The sequence below is a fragment of the Delphinapterus leucas genome, chromosome 11 (genome assembly GCF_059928025.1).
Source record: "Delphinapterus leucas isolate spDelLeu-1000000601 "Yukka" chromosome 11, BTC_Dleu_Yukka2, whole genome shotgun sequence".
Taxonomy (NCBI): domain Eukaryota; kingdom Metazoa; phylum Chordata; class Mammalia; order Artiodactyla; family Monodontidae; genus Delphinapterus; species Delphinapterus leucas.
This window is the reverse complement of record NC_143139.1, coordinates 93274786-93296062: the sequence shown is the minus strand read 5'-3', so window position 1 is coordinate 93296062 and position 21277 is coordinate 93274786. Positions and strand designations below refer to the sequence as shown.

Below are 21277 nucleotides of genomic sequence, written 5' to 3'. Positions count from 1 at the left end.
CGAGGCAGCGGCCGCGCGATTCGGGCGTCTCAGCACGACCGGCTACAGACGGACGGACGGACGGAAGGATATACGTGGAGGCGCCTGCTCAGGGCTGGCAAACCACGTCGCTCCGGAGCCCGGATCTAGAGAGACCACTGTGCTGAGACGCCCGGACAGCTTGGGAAACCTTGGCCGTCCCCGCCCTCCTGCCGCCCAAGGGTCCGCGCCGCGACCCCCTCTATCCTTTGTGGGAGGTGAGGCAAATGGCCTCCCCGCTCTGCCCATGTTCTCATCTGCCCAACCGGGGCCATGCCGTTTCCGGCCCCTCAGAGTCACCGGGAGGACTTTAGGAAACGCGTCGGTGTATTAAGATCTCGTCCCACCCCCGCGCCGACCGGCGCCGGCGCCAAATAAGTCCCGCGTGCTAGCGGATCCCGAGAGCCGCGCGCTACTGACGGCCCAGGCGGGGCGGAGCTCCAGAGGGGGCGGGACCAAGAGGGGGCGGAGCCGAGTAAGGAGGGGCGTGACCTGCCCGGCAAGAGCCGAGCCCCCGCTCCGCCCCCGCCCCGCGCGCTCGCTCGCCGGCTCGCGCGCGCCGAGGAAAACGTTGCGCAGGTTCAAAAATGGAACGTCGGCGGCGTGAGGGAGCGCAAGGGGGTGTGCGCGCGTGCGCGTGCGCGTGCGCGCCCGGGCGAGGGTGACTGGGACCCCGCCGGCCCGAGCATCGCGCGCCGCAGCCGCGGCCCCGCAGCTCCGCCCCCGGCCCGGCCCGGCCCGGCCCCGGGCCCGCTCGCCCGCCGCCCCGCATGGAGCTGTCAGCCATCGGCGAGCAGGTGTTCGCCGTAGAGAGCATCCGGAAGAAGCGCGTGCGGAAGGTGAGGCTGCCCGGGGGCGGCTCCCAGGACCCCTGTGGAGTCCCCTCCTGTCCCCAGCACTGTCCCCTCCGCGCTGGAGGCGAGGGAGAAAGTGGAGCGGGGGTGGGGGGTGGGCAGGCAGCCCTGCGCTGCCGGACTCGTATCCCCAGCCCGTGCCTCAGTTTCCCCCGCCACCTTGTAGAAAGAGTAGAATAAAAGTTGTCGCCCCAGGATGCTGGGGGCAGCTGAGTCCGCCAGAGCTAGAGGTTAGGATCGGACTGTAGGGATCCTGAACGCCATCCTTTCTCATCCTCCCCTCATTCTAAATATGGGGAGACTGAGGCCCGAGTTGAAGAAACGGCTTGCCTAGTGTGTTCGCGTCGGAGCTGGGTCTCGAACTCAGGACTCTGGACTCTTGGTGCCAAGTCCTTTGAAGTTGGAGGCGGAGCTTTGGAAAAGCGTCCTCCCGCCTCTTAAGTTTAACTGCTGGACTTCGATCCCCTCCACACCCCCACCTCCACGTCTCTCCCCCACTTCCAGTGCACACCCCTCTGTCTTCCCCTCCCCACCTCCCAGCCCCGCCCGGCCGGCTCAGTGGAGCCGCCTACGGCGCTGGGGCATCCTCAAAGCTCCTCCCCCTTTGCCTTCGCCTCCAAAACATACACCCTGCAATTTACGGAGGCGTCTGTTCTGCTAGGTTCGGTCCCCGCGCCTCGGGCCTGGACTTTGGCCGTGCACATTTCCTGTGCACACGTCTGCAAAGTGGTCTGGCCCCAGACTGGAGGTTGGAGATGGAAGGCTTTGGGGAAAGTTCCTGTCCCGGCACTCACCACTATCCTTTTCCCTTATCTCCTCCCTGCAGCCCCATGGGAGGCTCTAGCGGCAGGGCTGGGAGGGGGTCTTAGAGTTCACCTCCTCCCATTTGACGAAGGCACAAACTGAGGCCCTGGCTGGGGAAGTGACCTGGTCAAGGTCACACAGCAAGTTAGAGATGGGTGTAGAGCAGGAGCTCCAGTTGGCTGTTTGCCAGCTCATCTTTCAAGAGAGAAAACTCAGTCCCGGCATCTTGGGTGACATCTAAGGGTGACAGTCAAGGTGGGCCATGACCTTTTCTTCCCCAACTCCAATGGGGTTGAGCTCTGTCTTCAAGTTGGGGCTGCCCCTCCTCCTCCCTTCCCTCAGGGTTTCCTCGATTTGAATTTGTTCCTCAAAGCCCCATGTTTTCCATGCAGTGTAGCCTCAGCAGGTACAGTAATTACTCCCTTCTACATGGGGCCTGAGGGGTAGTGCCAGAGAGTGCGAAGCATCACTCCTTTCGCTGTTCATTCAAAATATATTTATTGAGTATCTCTGTGCACCAGGCACCATTCTAAGCCCCGGGGAGGGAGCTCCTTCCCTCGTGGAGCTGCCATTTTGGCAGCGGAGACACACAGTGAAAGAGGAAATAAATATAGATGCTTTCCAAGGGGGCCGTGTGCCACACAGAAAGAGAACTACTGGAAGGCGGGAGGGAGGGTGTTGGGAAGGGTGGCCAGGGCAGGCCTCTTTGAGGAGGTGACATATCTTGGTCTTCAAGTTCCCAGTGTGGAGGGGTATCACCCATCAGATGGGGTTGGACTGGGAACTTTTAAAGGCCCCTGTCACCTTTGAGGAAGGGAGGAACCTGCCTCTGTTTTCTAACTACTGGAGGGGCGATCACCCTTTCTCAAGGTGGAGACTTTGTCAGCCTTCTCTGGGGTCCTGCCAGGTTCTTTTGACTTGAGAGTGAGTTGAGTCTTGGAGTCACTAGCCTGTCACCTCTGGCCCAGAGGCAGCCTCTCACAGGGAGGGGGCAGATGGGGCTAGAGCCATGTGGGACATGCCAGGGAGGAGTATTCTAGGACTTGGAGAGTCTTCTAATCGAAAAAGGAAAGAGAATTATGGTGTTAGCACCGGGACACTGGATCTTTGGCCACGCTCATCCCCACACGGTCTGTTTCCCCACACGTGACACGGGCTCCAAGCTTCTGCCACAGAAGCCCCAGAGGTGTTTGGGGCCCAGGGCACTCCTGTGTTCTAGTAGGGAGGACCGTCTGCGGAGGTCAGCTTGAGGATCTCTGGTTGATGGGGATCTTGTGGGGGGCGTCGCTGACAGTGTGTATGTGTTGGGGGACTTCTGTCTGCAGAGGGGATTGGGCCTTACTGTCATGCAAGTGGTCGTAGGGGCATCTGTGTATCTCACTGTGTCTACTTCTTCTCTCTTTCTTCCCAGGGTAAAGTCGAATATCTGGTGAAGTGGAAAGGATGGCCCCCAAAGTAAGGCTTCTTTGTGTGTTTCTGTCTGCCTACCTGTACATCCTTCCATCCACCTTTTACCCTTTCTCCTGCCTCACTTTTCACTCCAGCTGCTCTAGTAATTGGCCAGCAGACCTTGATTAATCATCCTCTTCTCTGGGCCTCAGTTTCCCCTCTGCCAGCTGAGGGGCTTGGAGCACATGAGGGTGAAGGTGGGCCCCAGCTTCTCTTCTCATGGGCCCCATTCAGTGTTGCACTCCACCTTCTGGTGGGACCCTCTGCTCCCCTGCTTCTGGCCTTTCCCGGCACCTAGGAGGTGAAGGCCCATCATCTTGGCTTCAGAGATGGCTGCCTGCAAGGTGGAGGGGCACTCAAGCTGCAGCAAGTACAGTGCCGGGTGGGGGTTTGTGTGGTTGGGCAAGACAAGTCTAGCCAGTGGGGCACGAGTCCTCAGTGCCATACAGCTAGGGACAGAGCTCGCCTTTGGACAGCACTCTCCAGTCTACAGAGCAGGCTCCTGTACAGCCTTGTGAGGCAGCTGTGGTCCTGATCTCTAAAGATGAGGAAACAGGCTCAGAGAAGGTAAGCAGCTTGCCTTAGGTCACACAGCAAGTGGAGGCAGAGTTGAGAGTTGAACTGGGCCTCTCCATCTTCAGGTATCCCTTGTGTGCCTCCTCCATCTCCCAGTTGCGGGGCCAGGGAGCTGGGTCTAGGACCTCTCCCAGTTGCCCCACCTCTCCGCTGAGGCCCAATCAGGAACCTTCTCACCAACCAATCACCTCCCAGCAGGGAGTTGTTGGGGGAGGGGAAGGAAGGAGCAGGTCGTGGGGCCTCCCCATTGGTCTGTGGGTGCCCCACCTCCCAGCCCTGCCTCCTAGAGACTGACTCCTGGAATCCCCCTCTGTCCAGAGCCCCTGCTGTCTGTGCCAGGGGCTTTCTGCCGGGCTGGTGTTGGGGGCTGACCTGGTATTTGGGTCCTGGGAGTGTCTTGGACACGCGGTGGTGAGAAACAGCAGAGAGGAAGACAGGCCATGCTGCCTCAGCTTCTCTCTCTGCAAAATGGGTTCAGTAGTCCAGGCCCTGCTCTCTTCTCACAGGCTCCTTCACTTTGTGGGGTGAAAGGCCTGGGAGTGTGTTCAGGATGGCCTGCAGGCATCCTGATGATTAGGGTTGGTGGCTGGTTAACCAGATAATGCATTCATCCATTCCTGCTGCCCCTTCCCAAACCCCCTGGGACTGAAGGATAATCCCCTCCTCCACTGAGCAGATGAAGGTGGGCTTCTGGTCTGGGTGAAGGGGCTGGTAAGAGGAGGTGGAAAGCTAGAAAAAGAAGGTTCAAGGTGGGCATACTCCCTGGGTACTCACTCCCCTCTTAGCTTCCGTGCCAGAAGGCACTGCGTCCCAGTGGGACACCAGCCTGTTGGCCTTCAAGGCACCGTTGGCTATTTTTCCTGCTCTGTAGACTCCCTTCTCTAAACAGAGGTTTTTATCTATTTAAAGTTCCTTCCCCCACTTTTATTAATCCTGAATGAATACGTCTGCCCATCAGAGCTTCAGTCAGGGGAAGGACCTGGCATTCCAAGAGCAGTCCCTCCATGGCTCTCCTGGCCTCTGCCCCCGAACCTGGGGCCCACTTGTTTCCTAACACGCTGAGGCCACCAGATGGGCCCTCGTGACTGCTCTCTGTGACACTCCCCGCTCCAAGGGAGTTCTGGAAGCCCTGTTTGGCCAGATGACCTGGGGCATTTCTGGCTCCCCTACACTTTGATCCTGGGTTCCTGGCCTGGCTCACAGCTAGACAGCTGGGAGCCCTTTAGCAAGTCCCCAACATGGCAGGACCTCTGCTTCCATCTCCAAATTGGAATAAATCCTCCAGTACAACAGTGTTGTGAGGATTAGATGATGGATATAGAGTACCTGATGCATGCTTAGCCCAGACCAAGCACTTAGTGAACGTTTGCTATTAATAGTAAGTTACACAGCTCAGGCTTCTAGGTCTCCCCTCAGCCGGGAGAGGGGTCTGGGGGCGTCTACTCCTCACAGGAGCCCAAAGCAGCCTTAGCAATCATTGAGATCAGTCCTCTCATTTTTCAAATGGGGAAACTGAGGCCCAGACAGGGGAGTTATATACAGTAATATAACTGCCAACCCGGTGCAGCATGGTGCCCACTTTATGTCATCCACTGTGCCACCCCGCTTCACTTGGGGGAAAACAGGTTCAGTCACAGGGAGAATCAGGAGAACCAGGGCTCCTTTGTAACCCACTTGGTCTTCAGTCTCTCCTCCTCAGGGGGCCTTGCTTGAAGAAGAGGCTGAGAAAGTGGATGGGGAGTAGGTAGCTGGGCAGGCTGCTCGCTGCAGGCCTGGGAGCCTTGGCTAGGGCAGGGCAGTGATAGCCTGGGTGGGAGGGGAGTCAGATTCTCCTGCTCCCCAGCACCCTCCGCCCCCTGGGCAGGGAGGCTCATGTTAATAACGGAAGCCATAATTTAAACGGACACTCACCCTGTGCCAGGCCCCTGTTAAACCTTTGGGTGCTTTGCCTCTTTTCTCTCCCCAACAGCAGACAAATGACTGCCCTTCCTCCCCAGCAGATGGGGTAGAGGAGCTATCTTGCTTGTTCTGGAAGGAACAGCAAATGGCACAGGGAGGGGCTGGGGGCACAGGGCAGAGGATGTTAAATAATCAGCTACATGCTGTCAGCACACAGAGATGCTCACATACCCCACTCTCATCTCAGCCTGCCCAGGACCCTGCTGCTCCTCTTTGGAAACGCTTTCCTTCCCTCCGTTCTTACCCACTTGTGACTGCTACCGCATTTGTGGGGAGGACCGCCTCCATAGAGCTTCAGTAGTGATATTATCAGTGTATCAGGGTACAGCAATAACCAAGCTGCCTATCAGTAAGCCCCTATTAAGATCAGGCATTGGCCCCTGTAATTGCCTAATGGCAACCCATTGTATAGATGGGGAGACAGAAACCCTCAGCAGAGGCGTCCTTGCCCCAGGTCATAAAGGTGGGACGATTTGAATCATGGGCACCTCCATTTCCCCACCTGTAAAATGGGGCCCTAGCCTCACGGAGCCCTGTGGAAGGCTGCCTGAGACAAGAAAGGGTTCGTAACAGTGCCAGACGCAGAGGAGGCTCCTCTTTCTCCTCCGAGGCCGGGTTGAGTAGTGGCAGCACAGAGTCCTCGGTGTGGCCCTGGCAGGTGTGTGTTTGCGCTCTCCAGGCTTTTGATATTGATTTAATAAATGCTTGTTTGCTTTCATTATGTACCACACTGCTCTAAGTGCTTTATGTGGCTTAACACATCTAATCGTCACATCACCCCTAAAAGACAGGGACTATTGGTAGGTCCGCTTCACGGATGAGAAAACGGAGGCCCGAGCAGCGGAGTCACTTGCTCACCGCCGCCTTCGGGAGTCCGCTGCGCTGCTTCTCATTTGGGCGAATCTAAATCGGAGTCGGGGGCTGGGGCGGGCCTGGCTCTGCAGGGCGCCCCGGCACGGCGGGAGCCTACGCGGCGGGGCCCAGGAGGGGCGGCCGCGAGCCTGTTTACCCCGGCTCCGGTGGCGGCGGGGGGGCGGCGGGGCGGCGGTCACGTGGTCGTGTTTACCTCGGAGCCGGTGCGCGCCGCCCCCGCCCCGCCCCCCATCAGTAGGCCGGGTAATCTGGCGCGCACGCTCCCGCGCTGCGTGCGTGCGTGTGCACGCGCGGCTCCCCGACTCCGGGGGGCGGGGCGCACGGCGCTGCGATGTGGATGGAACCTCCTGTCCGCCACGCTCGGTTCCCGCCCAGCCGGCGGCCCGGAGACCTAGACCCCGAAGTCTCAGGCCGCGGGCCACGCCGGCTGCGCCCTCCTGTCTTGCCTGTGCCCGGCTGTTCGCAAAGCGTGTTTGCCCTCGCTGTGGTCTCTGGCTTCCCACACTGCGGAGGGCCGCTGATGGCCTCCTGTTTAGGAGGGCCGGGGTGTCCGAGTGGGTGAGGCGCCTGTGCAACGCCCCGCCCCACCCCCGCCCGCCTTTCCGCAGCACCGAACGGGGCCAGGCCTCCAGCTGCCAAGTCTCTCCCTTTCTGTGCACCCGCTGTGTGCCAAGCTCCGGGTCAGACACTGAAGACGTGGCCAATCAGACTGTGCCCCTCTCCTATGGACGTTACAGCCCGGTGAGGGGCCATTTACCCCGACATGTGAGAGATCCAAAGGGAGAGGGTAGCCAAGATTCAACTGAGTTCTGACCACAGATTGGCCACTTCCTGGCTCGGTGATCTTGGCAAGATGCTTAACCTCTCTGCCCCAGTTTCTTCATTTGTAACATCTGTAACCTACCTCATAAGGGTGTTACAAGGAATGGATGCGTCCTTGCAGTAGTCTGCTCTGGCACCTTGCTGTTATGGTGGTGATGGTGGTGATTCTTAAGATGAGGAAACTGAACTACAGAGAAGGTTAGGGACTTGCCAGGAACCACAGAGCAGCTACATCAACAAGAAGTGGGCAGGGCAGTGGGGAAGTGGGCAGGGCAGAGAGGGCTAGAGCACTGAAGAGAAACGTCCACAGCTAGAGGAAAAGGGAGGGCCAGGCAGAGGACACTGGAGGAACACAAAATTCCCCCTCTCTTCTTACTAGTTACAGTCGAGGAAATTCAACCTTTGTTTGGGGGAGGGGAGGAAGGTTTGAAGTCTCTGCCAGCTTCTGGTTGCTTTCAGTTTGGGCTTTACCCAAACTATAAAAAAAAAATCTCAGTTTCACTTTCAGCATTTCTCCAGGGTGAGCAAAACTCTTCAGTGGCTTCTGCAGCCATTCCCAGAACACCTGGGGGCTGGGGGCTGGGCTGGGCACTCTGGCGAGGCGTTACAACCTGCCAGCCAGGACATCAGCTTGATTCGCCAATAAGGATGATTCACCAATAAGGATGGCAGGTCCCAGTGCGATAATAGGGCCCTGGAGAGCAGCTGAGGGGAGGGTTCATTCTGCTGGGAGTAGCACAGCTAGGAGAGGATGTCAGGAAAAGCTACAAGGACCTGATTCTTAAAGGATGAGGAGTTCACTGGAGGAAGGGGGCCCTCCAGGAGGAGAGCACAGCACGTGCAAAGGAAAGGAGCTGTGATGGTGCCTGCTTAGGCTGGGCGTGTGGCATTCTGGGCACGGACCTTCACTGCTGAGCCCACGGGGCCCGACACGAAGTAAGTGTGCAGAAGTGTCAGTGAAAGAAAGGAAAGAAGGGTTCTGTCCTTGGGCAGCTTGTTGTTTCAATATTGATTGGACTACTTTTAGGTTTCACAGTAACCAGGATGGTTGAAGATGAAGGTTTAAACCTGGCTGGTAGAAGGCAGCAGGGGCAGGGGCTCTGCCTGGCCTCTCTCTGCCTCGCAATACCTCCCTAATACCTACTCACCTCCCTCTTTTATTTATTTATTTTTTGGCTGTGCCACGTGGCTTGTGGGATCTTAGTTCCCCAGCCAGGAATTGAACCCAGGCCCTTGGCAGTGAAAACTTGGTGTCCTAACCACTGGACCACCAGGAAATTCCCTCACCTCCCTCCCTATCCAGCAGTCCTGGGTGCAGTCTTGGCCAGAATCACAGTCCATTGCTTTGGTTTTGTTTATATACACCCATGTACGTACATCTACATATATATGTATTTTTATGATTATATGTGTATTTGTATGCATGCATATATATACACCCATACATATATATATATACTTTTAAGCGGTTATCAGGACTTGAATTGTTTTTTAATGATTTTCTTTCTTTTCTTTAATAAATTTATTTATTTTTGGCTGCGTTGGGTTTTTGTTGCTGGGCGCGGACTTTCTCTAGTTGCAGCAAGCGGGGGCTACTCTTCGTTGCGGTGCATGGGCTTCTCATGGTGGTGGCTTCTCTTGTTGCAGAGCGCAGGCTCTAGGCACGCAGGCTTCAGTAGTTGTGGCACGTGGGCTCAGTAGTTGCGGCTCAAGAGCACAGGCTCAGTAGTTGTGGCGCATGGGCTTAGTTGCTCCGCGGCATGCGGGATCTTCCCAGACCAGGGCTCGAACCCGTGTCCCATGCATTGGCAGACGGATTCTTAACCACTGCGCCACCAGGGAATTCCCATATATGTGTTTTTATATTAAAATTTTTTTATGTATTAGCATCTGTTTATGATGAGTCATCCTGGTTTTTCCACTTATGGAAGTCATAAAGAGTTTGCTTTTAAAATAAAATGTTTTAAAAAAGCAAGCTAATTTTTTTTATACATAAATTTATTTATTTATTTATGGCTGCGTTGGGTCTTCGTTGCTGCGCACGGGCTTTCTCTAGTTGTGGCGAGCAGGGGCTGCTCTTCGTTGCAGTGCGCGGGCTTCTCATTGCGGTGGCCTCTGTTGTTGCGGAGCATGGGCTCTAGGCACGCGGGCTTCAGTAGTTGTGGCACTCGGGCTCAGTAGTTGTGCCTCGCGGTCTCTAGAGCGCAGGCCCAATAGTTGTGGCGCACAGGCTTAGTTGCTCAGCAGCATGTGGGATCTTCCCGGACCAGGGCTCGAACCCGTGTCCCCTGCATTAGCAGGCAGATTCTTAACCACTGCACCACCAGGGAATCCCCAAGTGAGCTCATTTAAAGGCAGATACTAAGTAAATAATCGTGGGGATGGAAGGAGGATGGCTGAACTCTGGAAATGCCCAGTTCTGTCCCAGCAGGGAATGCTATCTGGCCTGGGAGTGGTGGAAGGTCCCTCGTGGAAACACCTAAGGGCCTGCTGTAGGACACTGTACCATTCAATCACTGAACATTTACCAAGTTCCTGCTGTGTGCCAGGCCCCACCCGAGAAGGGCACTTCAGACCTGGCCTTGATGGTGCAGATGTGTTCCAAGGAGGGGGAGGGAGCAGCCCAGCCTGGGCAGAGGGCCCACTGGGGCTGGGGCATCAGGGGGGCCAGGGATGGTGACAGTAATAAGCACAGAGCACTTCCTGTGCACCAGGCGCTGCTCTAAACACTTAGATACGTGAACATGTTTAAGCAGCACGAGAGACCTTTACAGACGGGAAAGCAGCACAGAGACCCTGAATAAATCGTTTAAGGTTGTACAGCTAGCCAGGGCAGAGCCGGGGTTTGAACCCAGGCAGTCTGGCTCCAGAGCCGCAGCTCTTCACCACATGCTCTTGACTCTCATAGGAAGGGAATCCGGGGACATATGGGGCCTGCCCTCTTCACCTGAAGTGAACATGGGGATCTAGTCCGGAGTTGGACGCGATCACTTATAGGGTGGTGCGATCAGCGCTCAGAATGAGGGGAGTTCTGGTGTCATGCAAGCCCCCAGGAGGCCTCCGGCCTACCCTGGTAGCCAGGGACAGTTCATGGGATTAGGCGACAGTTAACACTGGGTCAGGAAGGGGCAAAGTCCTGCAGGCAAGTGGGCCTGGTGGAGCGGCTGCGGCCTCTGAATGGGGGGTGGTGGGGTAGGGGGCAGGTCAGCTCTGACCCCTTGTCTCTCTCCCCAGGTACAGCACGTGGGAACCGGAGGAGCACATCCTGGACCCCCGCCTGGTCATGGCCTATGAGGAGAAGTAAGGGGCTCAGCCTGCCAGGGGGCTGGGTGGAAGGCGGGCGCTGAGGTTTCATAGACAGCTGCTGCTCGCTTGGCTCCGAACAGTGGTCACTGGGGGCAGGGGCCTGGCAGGGACTGCCGGGTCTCGTCCGCAGCTGGGGGAAGGTGCTGGGCACCAGGTCCCAGGGCAGCTGAGGGCCCTGTCCCTTTCCGGCTGCTGGGTGATGTCAGCCACCCCGCTAGCAACCCCAGGCCTCTGTCTCTCTGCTGTTGTAGGCCACCCCCAACAGCACCTGCCCCGATTTTCCCAGAAGGCAGGGGTTTCAATTGCCGTGAAGAAGGTGAAAATGGGCGTAGAGATGCCATGCGTGCGAGGGGCAGCAGTATTAATCATGCCCAGTGATGGGCCAGAGGGAGGTTCCCCCCTACAGATCCTCCACCAAGTTTGATGAAGCTCTCAAGAAAGGCCAGGGGAGGAAGTGTGGCTTTGGAGCCAGGACAGCTGGGTTCCGGTCCCTCCTGCTTGGCTACCTCCTAGCTGGGAGGCCGTGGGCAAAGCTGCCCCCAGGTCTCAGACTGCCGTGTCTGCCAGTGCTCTGCTGCAAGTGCTCTTCTGAGGGTTGCTTAGTGATTGGCAGCTCGTCCGATGGGCCGTGACGGCACACCTTAGCGGGGAGCTTCTGCCAAAAATGTTGTTTTTCCTGGTGGGAGGGCCTTTTGAGCATAACCTAGCCATTCCCTTCTGCTGCATGAGCCCCAGCGTTACCGGCCCCTTGCCGGCAGGCTGCCCAGTCTTTCTGCCTCTCCCCAACCCATCGACCCTGTACAGTGCGGGACCGTTTTATAAAATCATTTTTATTTGGTTCCTTTTAGCAACTGCCTGAGACAGGGATGAGGGTCTCATCTGACAGATGAGGAGACCGAGGCTCTGAAGAGCTAAGGGGCTTGTCCAGGGTCCTCGCAGCTGGGAGGCAGGACTTAACCTGGGTGGGGCTCCTGAGTCCCAGTGATGCTGTTCCTCTGCCCCTCCTCACCCCCTGCTGACCGCTTCTCCCACAGGAGGTCTCCTGCTGCTGGTTCAAAGGAAACATTCCCAACGCTCTTTCCTTTAAAAATCACAGTGTTCCTGTCCCACAGCTTCTTTCTGGTTCCCGAGTGCTGGTGGGGCCTTGATCCAAAAGGGTTGTGACACTGAGAGAGCCCTGTGGAATGTCCTGGATTGTGGTAAGGAGAGCATTGGGCAGGTGTCAGAGGCCTGGATCAAATCCTGGCTGTTCCACTCACCAGCTGTGAGGTGCTGCACAGGACCTTTTTCCTCTCTGAGCCTCAGCTTCTCTGTCTGTGAAATGGGGAGAACAGTGCTGACCTCAAGGGCTCTCATGGGGAGGAAAGGCGTGTGAAAGCACTCCGCAAACCATTAGGTGTGGGCACACACGGGCAGATGTCTTCCTGATGGTAATTAGGGGTCAGCTAGTTCATTCTTTCATTTGTTCAACAAATCTTTATTGAGGTCCTACTGTGTGCCAGGCACTGTTCCAGGGACTGGGGCACAGCAAGGAACAAAACCAACAAACGTCCCTGCCCTCGTGGGGCTTACATTCCAGTGCGGGGACCTGCAGTGAAAGGTACACCAGTAAATGTATAGACGCCGACGCGCTGACTGCTGCACAGACAGGTCGGGACGGGGCCGCTGCTTTCAGTGGTGTGGTTAGGTGGTGGCGTTTGACCAGAGACCTGAGCTAAGTGAGGGAAGGACCCCAGTAGGTATTTTAGAGAAGACCATCCAGGTGAAGAGCACCCAAGAAAGTGATGCAGAGGCCCTGGGCTGAGGAACTGCATGGAGGCAAGCGTGGCTCTGAGTGTGGCCAGCCGGAGTGGTGTGAGCTGGGCAGGGGTGGGGCGTCTGGGGGAGGGGCAGGGGCGGGGCAGCTGAAGGAGTGGGCGTGCAGCTCAGGGAGGGCCCCCGTGAGTCCTGGTAGGGGATTCGGGTGTTGCTTTCAATGAGTCAGAAAAGTCCGTAGTTAAGGAACAAATGAGGAGCTCGGGGATTTCTACAGACCCACCGTGTGATTTGACTTCCTCTTTCTCTCTGGGTCTTGGTGAGAAGGAGATGGAAGCGGGGTGACGACCATTTTAACACCTGCTTTGCAGGCTTTTTAAGAGACTCAGAAGGAGTCGGGCCAGGGGGCTCTAATGGGGAGTCCCTGCATCCCAGGAGGGGCCAGTGGGGCACTGAGGGCTTGTGGGACCACGATCCCCACAGCCCGGGACACTGATGGGCCCTGGGTAGGTAAGGACTGGACAGAATGGAAGCTCCCTGCACCCCCCCCCTCCCCCCAACTCCCACGGTTGCAGGGCAGGAGTGGGGGTGCTACAGATGGGAAGCCAGGTCATGTGGCCTGGGCTGCAGGCCTGCCCCCCGGCCCTGACTGGGCCCCCAGGCCTGACCTCGCCAGGCCTGGAGCCCAGAGCTCAGCATCTTCACTAGTGGCAGACGTTGTCAGAATTGTGGCGTCGGGCAAATGGCTTGACCTCTCTGTGCTCTGGCTATAAAATGAGGACAGAAAATGTGCCTCCCTCACAGGGTGGCTGTGAGGGTTAAAGCATTGAGAGCAGTGCCTTGTGCAAAGTGTGCAGGACATAATAATAAAAATAATAATAAATAACACTTATACAAATATAATAAAGACATATTATTCTTTTCCCTCAAGGCCCTTTCCTTTTTCCCTCTCTCTACTTCCTCCTTCTCTTCCTCTTTTTTGTTTTTCTTCCCTCTCTCTTCCTCTTTATTATTTTAGTCTTTCTACCCCCCATTTTGAGAAATGCCGGGCACCTCTCTCGCTTCTCCCAGGGGCCCCGGGGACCAGCTGAGAAGGGAAGCTCTTTCTCCAGACTAGAAAACTGAGGGCCAGAGAGGGAAAGTGACCAGCCAAGGTCTCCTGTGGGTCAGGTAGAGCTGAGCCTGGAACAGGGTGTCCTGGCGCCCAGCACCGGGCTGTGAATTAAGGTTCTCACCCTCCAGGGCGAGAGGCCTGGCTTGGTGTGGGTATCCCACGCCCTGGGTGCTTCTCTCGAATGCTGGTTCTAGGGCCCCACGGCAGACCTGCCGAAGCTGACTCCGTGGGGAGGGAGGGAGAGCCCTCCCCCCAGCGTCCCTGGAGTCTGATGTCTGGAAGGGGGTGGCAGCCACTGCCTCGAGGAGGGACCAACAGTGGAAACAGTCTCCACGGATGCACTGGCTTAGCTTGGCTCAGACTGAGAGACTGGACCAAGGCCGCAGACGGCATGAGTGGAATGAAGTGAAACAGAACGAAACTACTTTGAATTGTCCCATCACTTCCAGCACATTGTTGGGGTCTCTGGCGTGTTGTCTGGTGTGTGTGTGTGGCTTTGTCTGCGTCCTCAGGTTGTGCCTTGTGTGTTTGTGATGGAGGAAGGCATCCGGCAGAGAGTCTGGCATCTACTGGGGACTGAATGCAGGCTAGTTTTTCTCCCCTTCCCCAACCAGATGATACAGACAAATGGGAGCCTGTCCTCCCCACCAGGTTCGTGGAGATGCCAGACTGGGGGGGAGATCTGGGCAGAACTTTGCTTGCGAAAGGACTCGTGGCCATTCTCATCAGTCCCCCTGGGGCATTCAAGGCAAATTTAATTAACAGGTTTTTGTAGACATCTCCTAAGCGTGGAAACTGGAACTACATTGTTTTGGGGGCTGTTCCCAGTGCATGTAGAGAAGAGGTCTGGCATGACCCTGGGGCTGTGAAGACCCACATATTTTTGGAGATGTCCCCCGAGTCCCACCTCTAGCAATTGGGACCAGTCGCTGTGCCCTCACCTTTAGTCAGGTGGGAAGATGCAGCCCTGGGAGTTGAACACACGACCCCATTGTTATGGTCTAAAGTGAGGAGCCCTACCCCAGGATTAGGGGGTGGCCTGTGGAGGGTGTCCCCCTCCCCCATAGACAGCAGAGAGCTGGGTGGAGCGGATGCCTTACTTTCCCTTAAATGTCAACAGTGTTTCCTTTTGTTCTGCCATCTGCTTTGCACCCCAGGGAGGAGAGAGACCGAGCATCGGGGTATAGGAAGAGAGGTCCGAAACCCAAGCGGCTTCTGCTGCAGGTAACCCCACCAGCTCTGGTGCCCGCCCACAGGGCCCCCTTGCTCCTCCCACCAGCCCCTGCCCATCCGTGCATTTGCACTGGATAGTTCTGCGGAACCACTAACCCTCCTCGGCTCCACCCAGGACACTGTGGGGTGGGGCGGGGCACTTAGTGGGTAAGTTTCAATGGGAGGAGTTGGGAAAAGTCAGAATGTGGGGCTGGTGCCCCTGGAAGACACCGTGGGTGGAAGGTTCTGTGGAGGGAGGGAGGGTGGATGTATGGCTTACGGGATCCTAGAATTTTGAAAGCTTAGAATCTTGATGCTCCAAGTCCCCAAAATACAAAATTGTAGTATTTGAGAATCTTAGAAGCATAAACTTTTGAGGGAACAGGGGCGTCTGGAATTTTAGAATCCAAGAAAAGGAGATTCATAGAATTCTGGAACCATAGCCTTGGAATGGTCTAGAAATGTATCATTTTTAAATTATTTAAAAAATTTTTTTTAATTTATTTTTTATTATTATTTTTTTAGCTGCGTTGGGTCTTCGTTGCTGCACGCGGGCTTTCTCTAGTTGCGGCGAGTGGGGGCTACTCTTCGTTGCGTTGCGCGGGCTTCTCATCGCGGTGGCTTCTCTTGTTGCGGAGCATGGGCTCTAGGCGCGCGGGCTTCAGTAGTTGCAGCACACGGGCTCAGTAGCTGTGGCTTGGGGGCTCTAGAGCACAGGATCAGTAGTTGTGGTGCACAGGCTTAGTTGCTCCACGGCATGTGGGATCTTCCCGGACCAGGGCTCAAACCCATGTCTCCTGCATTGGCAGGCGGATTCTTAACCACTGTGCCACCAGAGAATTCCCTAGAAATGTGTCATTTTGAGTGAGAAGAAGTCCTCTGCCACAAGACTGGCAGCCCGTGTTACCCAGGTCTTGGGGGCACTTTGCTACTTTCACTGGTTCGCACTGAAAAGAGGATGGAGTCTGAAGTGATGTAGTTATGTGATTTGAGGCAAATCTCTGAGCTTGAGTTTTCTCATCTGTAAAATTGGGATGATAAGAATACCTGCTGTCCTTAATTTAATAAGGCCCACCCGGGAATTTGAAGCCAAAAAAGAAGGCTTCTTGGTCCACGTGCAGTGTGAGCCATGTCCAACCTCCTGTCCATTCCATCGAGAGTCACACAGCTGGATTAAAACCCAGATCTGAGTCCTGGTGCTCCTGGACCCGTTAGTTAGTAGCTGTAATTCTCTCATGGTGAGGTAGAGAAGGACAGAACTGTATGAGAGTTACGAGGCCTGTGATGGTATACGAGCCAGGCTGAAGGGGTGGGTTTTGATAAAGCTGCATATGGGATAAGCCCTCTTAGCACTGCAGTATCTTCACAGTCTCCTCCCAGTTCAGCTCTCCTCCCATCACCATGACAACCTGCACCCCATGCTGAGTGATGGGGATTAGCTGGTGGGACTGAGGAATGGAACTTGCGCATGTGATCTCTGCCCCCAACTGGAGATGTTTGACCTACAGTTCCTATCTGCTGGCCCTCACTCTCTTCCTGGGAACTCTCGGCCTCTGGTGACAGGTAGCAGGAGAAGCTACTGTCCCGGAGTGACCCAGGCCCCCCCCAACATCTTAGCACCAAGATCTTTCTTGGGTTTGTATAAATTTCCCCCAAAAGTCAGTAAGACAAATGCACAAATTACAAAACTTCGGTCTTTGAATGGCAGAAGAATGTGCCCTCCAGCCCATTTAAGCAAGAAGGAGGCGGGGCAACAGACGTCTGGGCCCAGCCAGGGCCACCCTGCGGCTCAGAGCCCAGGAGAGTGCTGGGGGAATCGAGGGGTGTCTGCAGGCTGCTGGCAGACCTTCCTGTGGCTGGGTGCCATGCGTACCCCTGGCTAACTTTTCCCAGGAAGCTTCAGAGCCCTGTGCCTCACACCATTTCCCTAGCGAGCTGGCCGTTCCAGCTTTTGGGGGTTCTTTAGAAGCAAAGATTCCTTCCCTGTGATGAAGAATAACTCCTTAATTTATCTGCCTCATAAATGCAGGTGTGTTTTTTTGTTGGTCAGTTTTCACCTTGTACCGCTTGTGTGCCTCTGCCATGGACCAAAGGAACGTGCCCTGAGGCCCCGTCCCTGAGCCACTTACAGGGCCCTGGGAGATGAGGCCGCGCCGTGAGGCCTCTTGGCTGAGCTGGGCCAGGCCCCGGGGCTGGGGCTGGTCAGGGGGAGCGCTCTGGGCTGGGGTGAGGGGCGGGATGCCGGCTGGCTCTGAGCCCTGAAACACGGGGAAGAGGACCCCGGGCGGGAGGGCCAGCACGAGCAAAGGCGCGGCAGTGGGTGGGAGGGCAGGGCTGATCCGCCGTGCCCTGGCTTGCCCCCGCAGCGGCTGTACAGCATGGACCTGCGGAGCTCCCACAAGGCCAAGGGCAAGGAGAAGCTCTGCTTCTCCCTGACGCGCCCACTCGGCAGCGGGAGCCCCGAGGGGGTGGTCAAGGCGGGGGCACCCGAGCTGGTGGACAAGGGCCCCTTGGTGCCCACCCTGCCCTTCCCGCTCCGCAAGCCCCGCAAGGCCCACAAGTACCTGCGGCTCTCACGCAAGAAGTTCCCGCCCCGCGGGCCCAACCTGGAGAGTCACAGCCATCGACGGGAGCTCTTCCTGCAGGAGTCAGCGGCCCCGGACGTCCTGCAGGCGGCCAGCGAGTGGGAGCCTGCTGAGCAGCCCCCTGAAGAGGAGGGTAAGGCGGCCCAGCCCCGAGGCTCAGACCCAGGGACCCTCAGAGCTGGAAGGGTCCCTTGAGTCATCAGGTCCAGCTGGTCCAGTGCCCAGAGAGGGCCTGGGCGCTCCTGAGGCCACATAGCCTGCAGGGACCCTGGCACCAAGCCCAGAGCTCTTTCCGTGGTCCCACTCAGGATGAGTTCGTGTCCAGCCAGGGAAGGTACATGTAGTGACGTCTTCCTGTGTGTCCAGCCTTGAACTAGGCCCTGACCTGGCTGGAGACTCAGAAGAAGATCAGGTGTTGGGGGTGGGGTGGGAGGTGGTCGACAAGCTGCCACCCACGCCCACCTTCCCCACCTCGTTGCCAACGCTGTCCCCCGTCTGTCTGTGTGTCTTTGTCCCGTGGCTGCAGCAGATGCAGATCTGGCCGAGGGGCCCCCCTCCTGGACACCCACGCTCCCCTCAAGTGAAGTGACAGTGACCGATATCACCGCCAACTCCATCACCGTCACCTTCCGCGAGGCCCAGGCAGCTGAGGGCTTCTTCCGAGACCGCAGCGGGAAGTTCTGAATCACCATTTTTACTCTTCTTCAACTGTTTTCTTTTGGGCTTGGGGTGGGGACTTCCAGAAATGGGGAGGGGTTGGGGTGGGTAATTATTTTATTTAAAGAAACATTGACGAGGAGAAGGGGGGAAGATCCCAACACTCTCCCACCGCCCCGCCCCTTTCTCTGTGCGGACGTTTACAGGGCAGCCTTGGGTCTGTGTCAGGGCTGGGCCTGGGGAGGCCTGGCACTGCTCTGTCACTTGGGGTACCATCTCCAGGGTAGGATGGGGACAGGACCAGCCTCCCCCGGACACCTCCATCACCATTCTTCTCTAGAGAGACAACAGCTGGTCCCCAGGACTAAAGGAGGATGGGAAGGCCCGAACCCTCCCCTTAAGCAGCCCACCCCAGCCTTTCTGGTTGGTTTCCCCTTTGCCTTTTTGTGTGTGTGTGTTTGGGGAGGGGTCTTTATTTTTAAATTTCCACTCCAGCTTTGCGGGGGGATATGGAGGCTGGCTTTGACCAGAAGTGATTGGGTCACAGAGCTAAGGGGCTGGGAAGGGTTTGAGATTGCTGGGCACGTCCCACCCCTTCAGAAAGGTCTCTCCTTTCCCCTGGGGGCAGCTGCCAGCTAAGCCCCTTCCGCTGAGAGCTACCCGCCCCAGCTCCATCGCCTGGCCCATGCAAACCGCTCACTTGCACACCCAGCCCCGCAGGTGTGTGCACACGGCCCCTCGCGCCCTCATGACTGCATGCACCGGTCCGCAGACGTGTGCAGTGGGTCTTGCAAGCCTCCTGACCGGGTGGACGGGGCGGGGTGGTGGGGGGAGTGATTCACAGCAAAGAAGAGCTTGCTGTAGGCAGCCCCGCTCATCCCACCTTGCACAGCACTTCGCCTGACAGGACCTATCCGAGTCAGCATGGATAGCTGTCAGTGGAGGGCAAGGCTCCGGCCAGGGGGCAGCTGGATGGCTCCGACGCTCCAGGCGTGCGGATGAAGTCTTGTGGTGTCACCTGGGCAGCCACGGGCGTGCAAGCGTGTGCATGTGTGCTGTGCACCGGCGCGAGCTCTGAGGCACTTGTGCCCTGTCCCCCCACCCCCGGGGCTCCTGTTCTCTCTGACTCAGGTGACTTTCCAGCCCTTCTGTCTCCCCTCTTTTTCTGCCCTCCCCTTCAACTCAGCCAACCAGACATGGGCGTGGGTGGTCAGGGAGGGAGGAAGCGTCCCACCACCTTCTCAGGGCAGCCCCCGACTCCTGACACCCTTCCTCCTTCCATTCTGGGTCTCCCCCGCATCCACCCTCAGTGCTGCAGCTGGGACTAACCTTGTTTCTCTGCGGCGGGACCTCTGCCATGTCTTCCTGTGGTCGGGCTGTAGTGGGTGATGGGTCAGGCTGTGCACGAGCACCCCACCCTGGCAGGGGCCTGTGTCTGCCAGAAGAGGGGAGCTCTGTTTCTGGTTTGCACAGACGTGCCCTGTGGACTAGTGGCTCCCCTGGCAGTAAGGAGTGACTTCTCCCCTATCCTGGTCCTGCAGGGGAGAAAAAGCCAGATTGGGGGTGGGCACCAGGGGAGCAAGTGAAAGGCTGGCCCCCTCGCCTCTCCCCATTGTCAGACCAGGCACTCAGGTCCCTCCCCCAGGGCTGTCTCCATGCTCTGCTTTGTCCTGAGGAAGTGGGCAGAATCCTGCTGAGGCTCGACTAGGGCAGTTCTTACCCCAGACCCCTTCTTCCCAAGTTCCCAAACCAAAGACAGCCTGCACCCCATTTTTGTTTGGGGTGCCTTGCTGGCAAGATCCCAGATCCCTGAGTGTCTGTCTCCCCTTCCTCCTTAATCCTTCGTTGTCCAGGGTCAATTCAGTGCTTCCATTGGGGGATGGCTTCCTCCCCCCCACCCCATGACTTGATTCACCCCCAGGCTAGGGGGTTGTGTCTAGGGGAGTCTGGGGGTGGACCAGGGAACGAAGGGGCAGTGGGGAACCTCCCCAGCTACGGGACCCTGGGGAGGGGAAGGGCAGCCTGAGTGGGAAGCTGTCCCAGATCAACAGCTCCCGGCAGAGGGGTGGGTGGTGGGCAGGGATGTCGCACTGACGGAAAGCTGTGGGCCCTGGCTTGGGACTCGGCTGGCTTCAGCTTCCAAGAGAAGCCACACTCCGCAGCCCCCAGGGGACATGTGGCCTCCTCCTGCCTCACTTTGAAGAGCTGTTTGTGTAGTTTGCGGGTCTGGGGCCTCTCTTGTGGGATGAGGCAGCTGCCACAGAGGAGCACTTCTAGCCTCTCTCTCTCAGCCCTTCACAGCCCGCAGGGCACCCTGCTCTCTGGAGGGCCGGACCTGGGAGCGGAGGCTCCCTGGGGGAAGGGCTGCAGGCTGTTAGGACCTTCCTGCCCAGGACCCAGGACGGTGACCTCTGTGAGGGGCTGGAAGTGGCCTTGCAGGACTCCTCCAGCCCTGAGCGTCCCAGAGGGCCTTGGGGTGAGAGGGGGCAAGGTGGGCACGACCTCCCACCCCACTGCCACCCGAGAAGGCCAGTACTCACTTGGGGGTGGGCGTTGAAAAGGTTGGACCACCTGCCTTTCCTTCCCCCAGCCCCACCTGTTTTGAATGTAGAGAGACCGGTTGGTACTTTTCTTTTGCTGTGGGGTGGGGCGAGGGGCATATTCTCCGCCCGTGGCGCGGCCACGCGGGAATCACCGCCGCTCTTAGGATGGTGGTCCCTCCACCAGCTTCCCCCTGGCTCCTGCCCTGGGGGAGGGCGCTTGGCTTGTCAGGTGGTTTCGCTTTTGCTTTATAACTGGCCAGCCTGGCCTCCGGGTCTCAGCACAAGAACGCTTCCTTTGCACAGAATGAGCGTCGAGCTTTGTTCAGACTAAATGAATGTATTTGGGAGGGGTTGGGGGCGCGAGTCAATTCCAAGCACACGCCGTTTCAGAGTGAGTGTGTGCGGGGAGAGCTAGAGCAGATGCAGAGCGTGGTTTTATTTTTGTACTGATATTGGTAAGAGACTGTATAGCATCTATTTATTTAGATGATTTATCTGGTAAATGAGGCAAAAAAATATTAAAACTACATTAAAGATGATTTTAAAAAAAAAAGCTCTTGGGCATCTGATCATTGCTTGTGATGGTGTCACAGCTGTGCCGAGAAAAGAGCTGCAGCCCTGGGGGTGAGCCCTCCAGACCCCCCAGAGCCATCTTGGCAGTACATGGGGCTGGCGCCAGGTGTCCTTGTCAGCTTGCCAAATCCTGAGACGTGGAGATGCTCTCATGTCCATACATTCTCCCTGTCTGGT

General features: G+C 57.2%; 1 protein-coding gene across 4 annotated transcripts; it reads left to right on the top strand.

Annotated features, from left to right (window-relative positions):
• The first annotated feature begins 600 nt into the window (after positions 1 to 600).
• On the top strand, positions 601 to 20980 carry CBX7 (chromobox 7). 4 transcript variants are annotated; one of them, XM_022596527.3, is made up of 6 exons: positions 601 to 857; positions 3088 to 3131; positions 10590 to 10655; positions 14688 to 14754; positions 17109 to 17460; positions 17857 to 20980. In XM_022596527.3, the coding sequence occupies exons 1-6, from the start codon at positions 789 to 791 to the stop codon at positions 18009 to 18011; spliced, it is 753 nt and encodes a 250-aa protein (XP_022452235.1). In that variant the 5' UTR covers positions 601 to 788; the 3' UTR covers positions 18012 to 20980. The 4 variants fall into 4 exon arrangements, with proteins under 4 accessions (XP_022452235.1, XP_022452237.1, XP_022452234.1 ...); XM_022596529.3 differs by having other exon boundaries at positions 603 to 857; positions 17388 to 17460; positions 17854 to 20980; XM_022596526.3 differs by having other exon boundaries at positions 605 to 857; positions 17854 to 20980.
• The last annotated feature ends 297 nt before the right edge of the window (positions 20981 to 21277 follow it).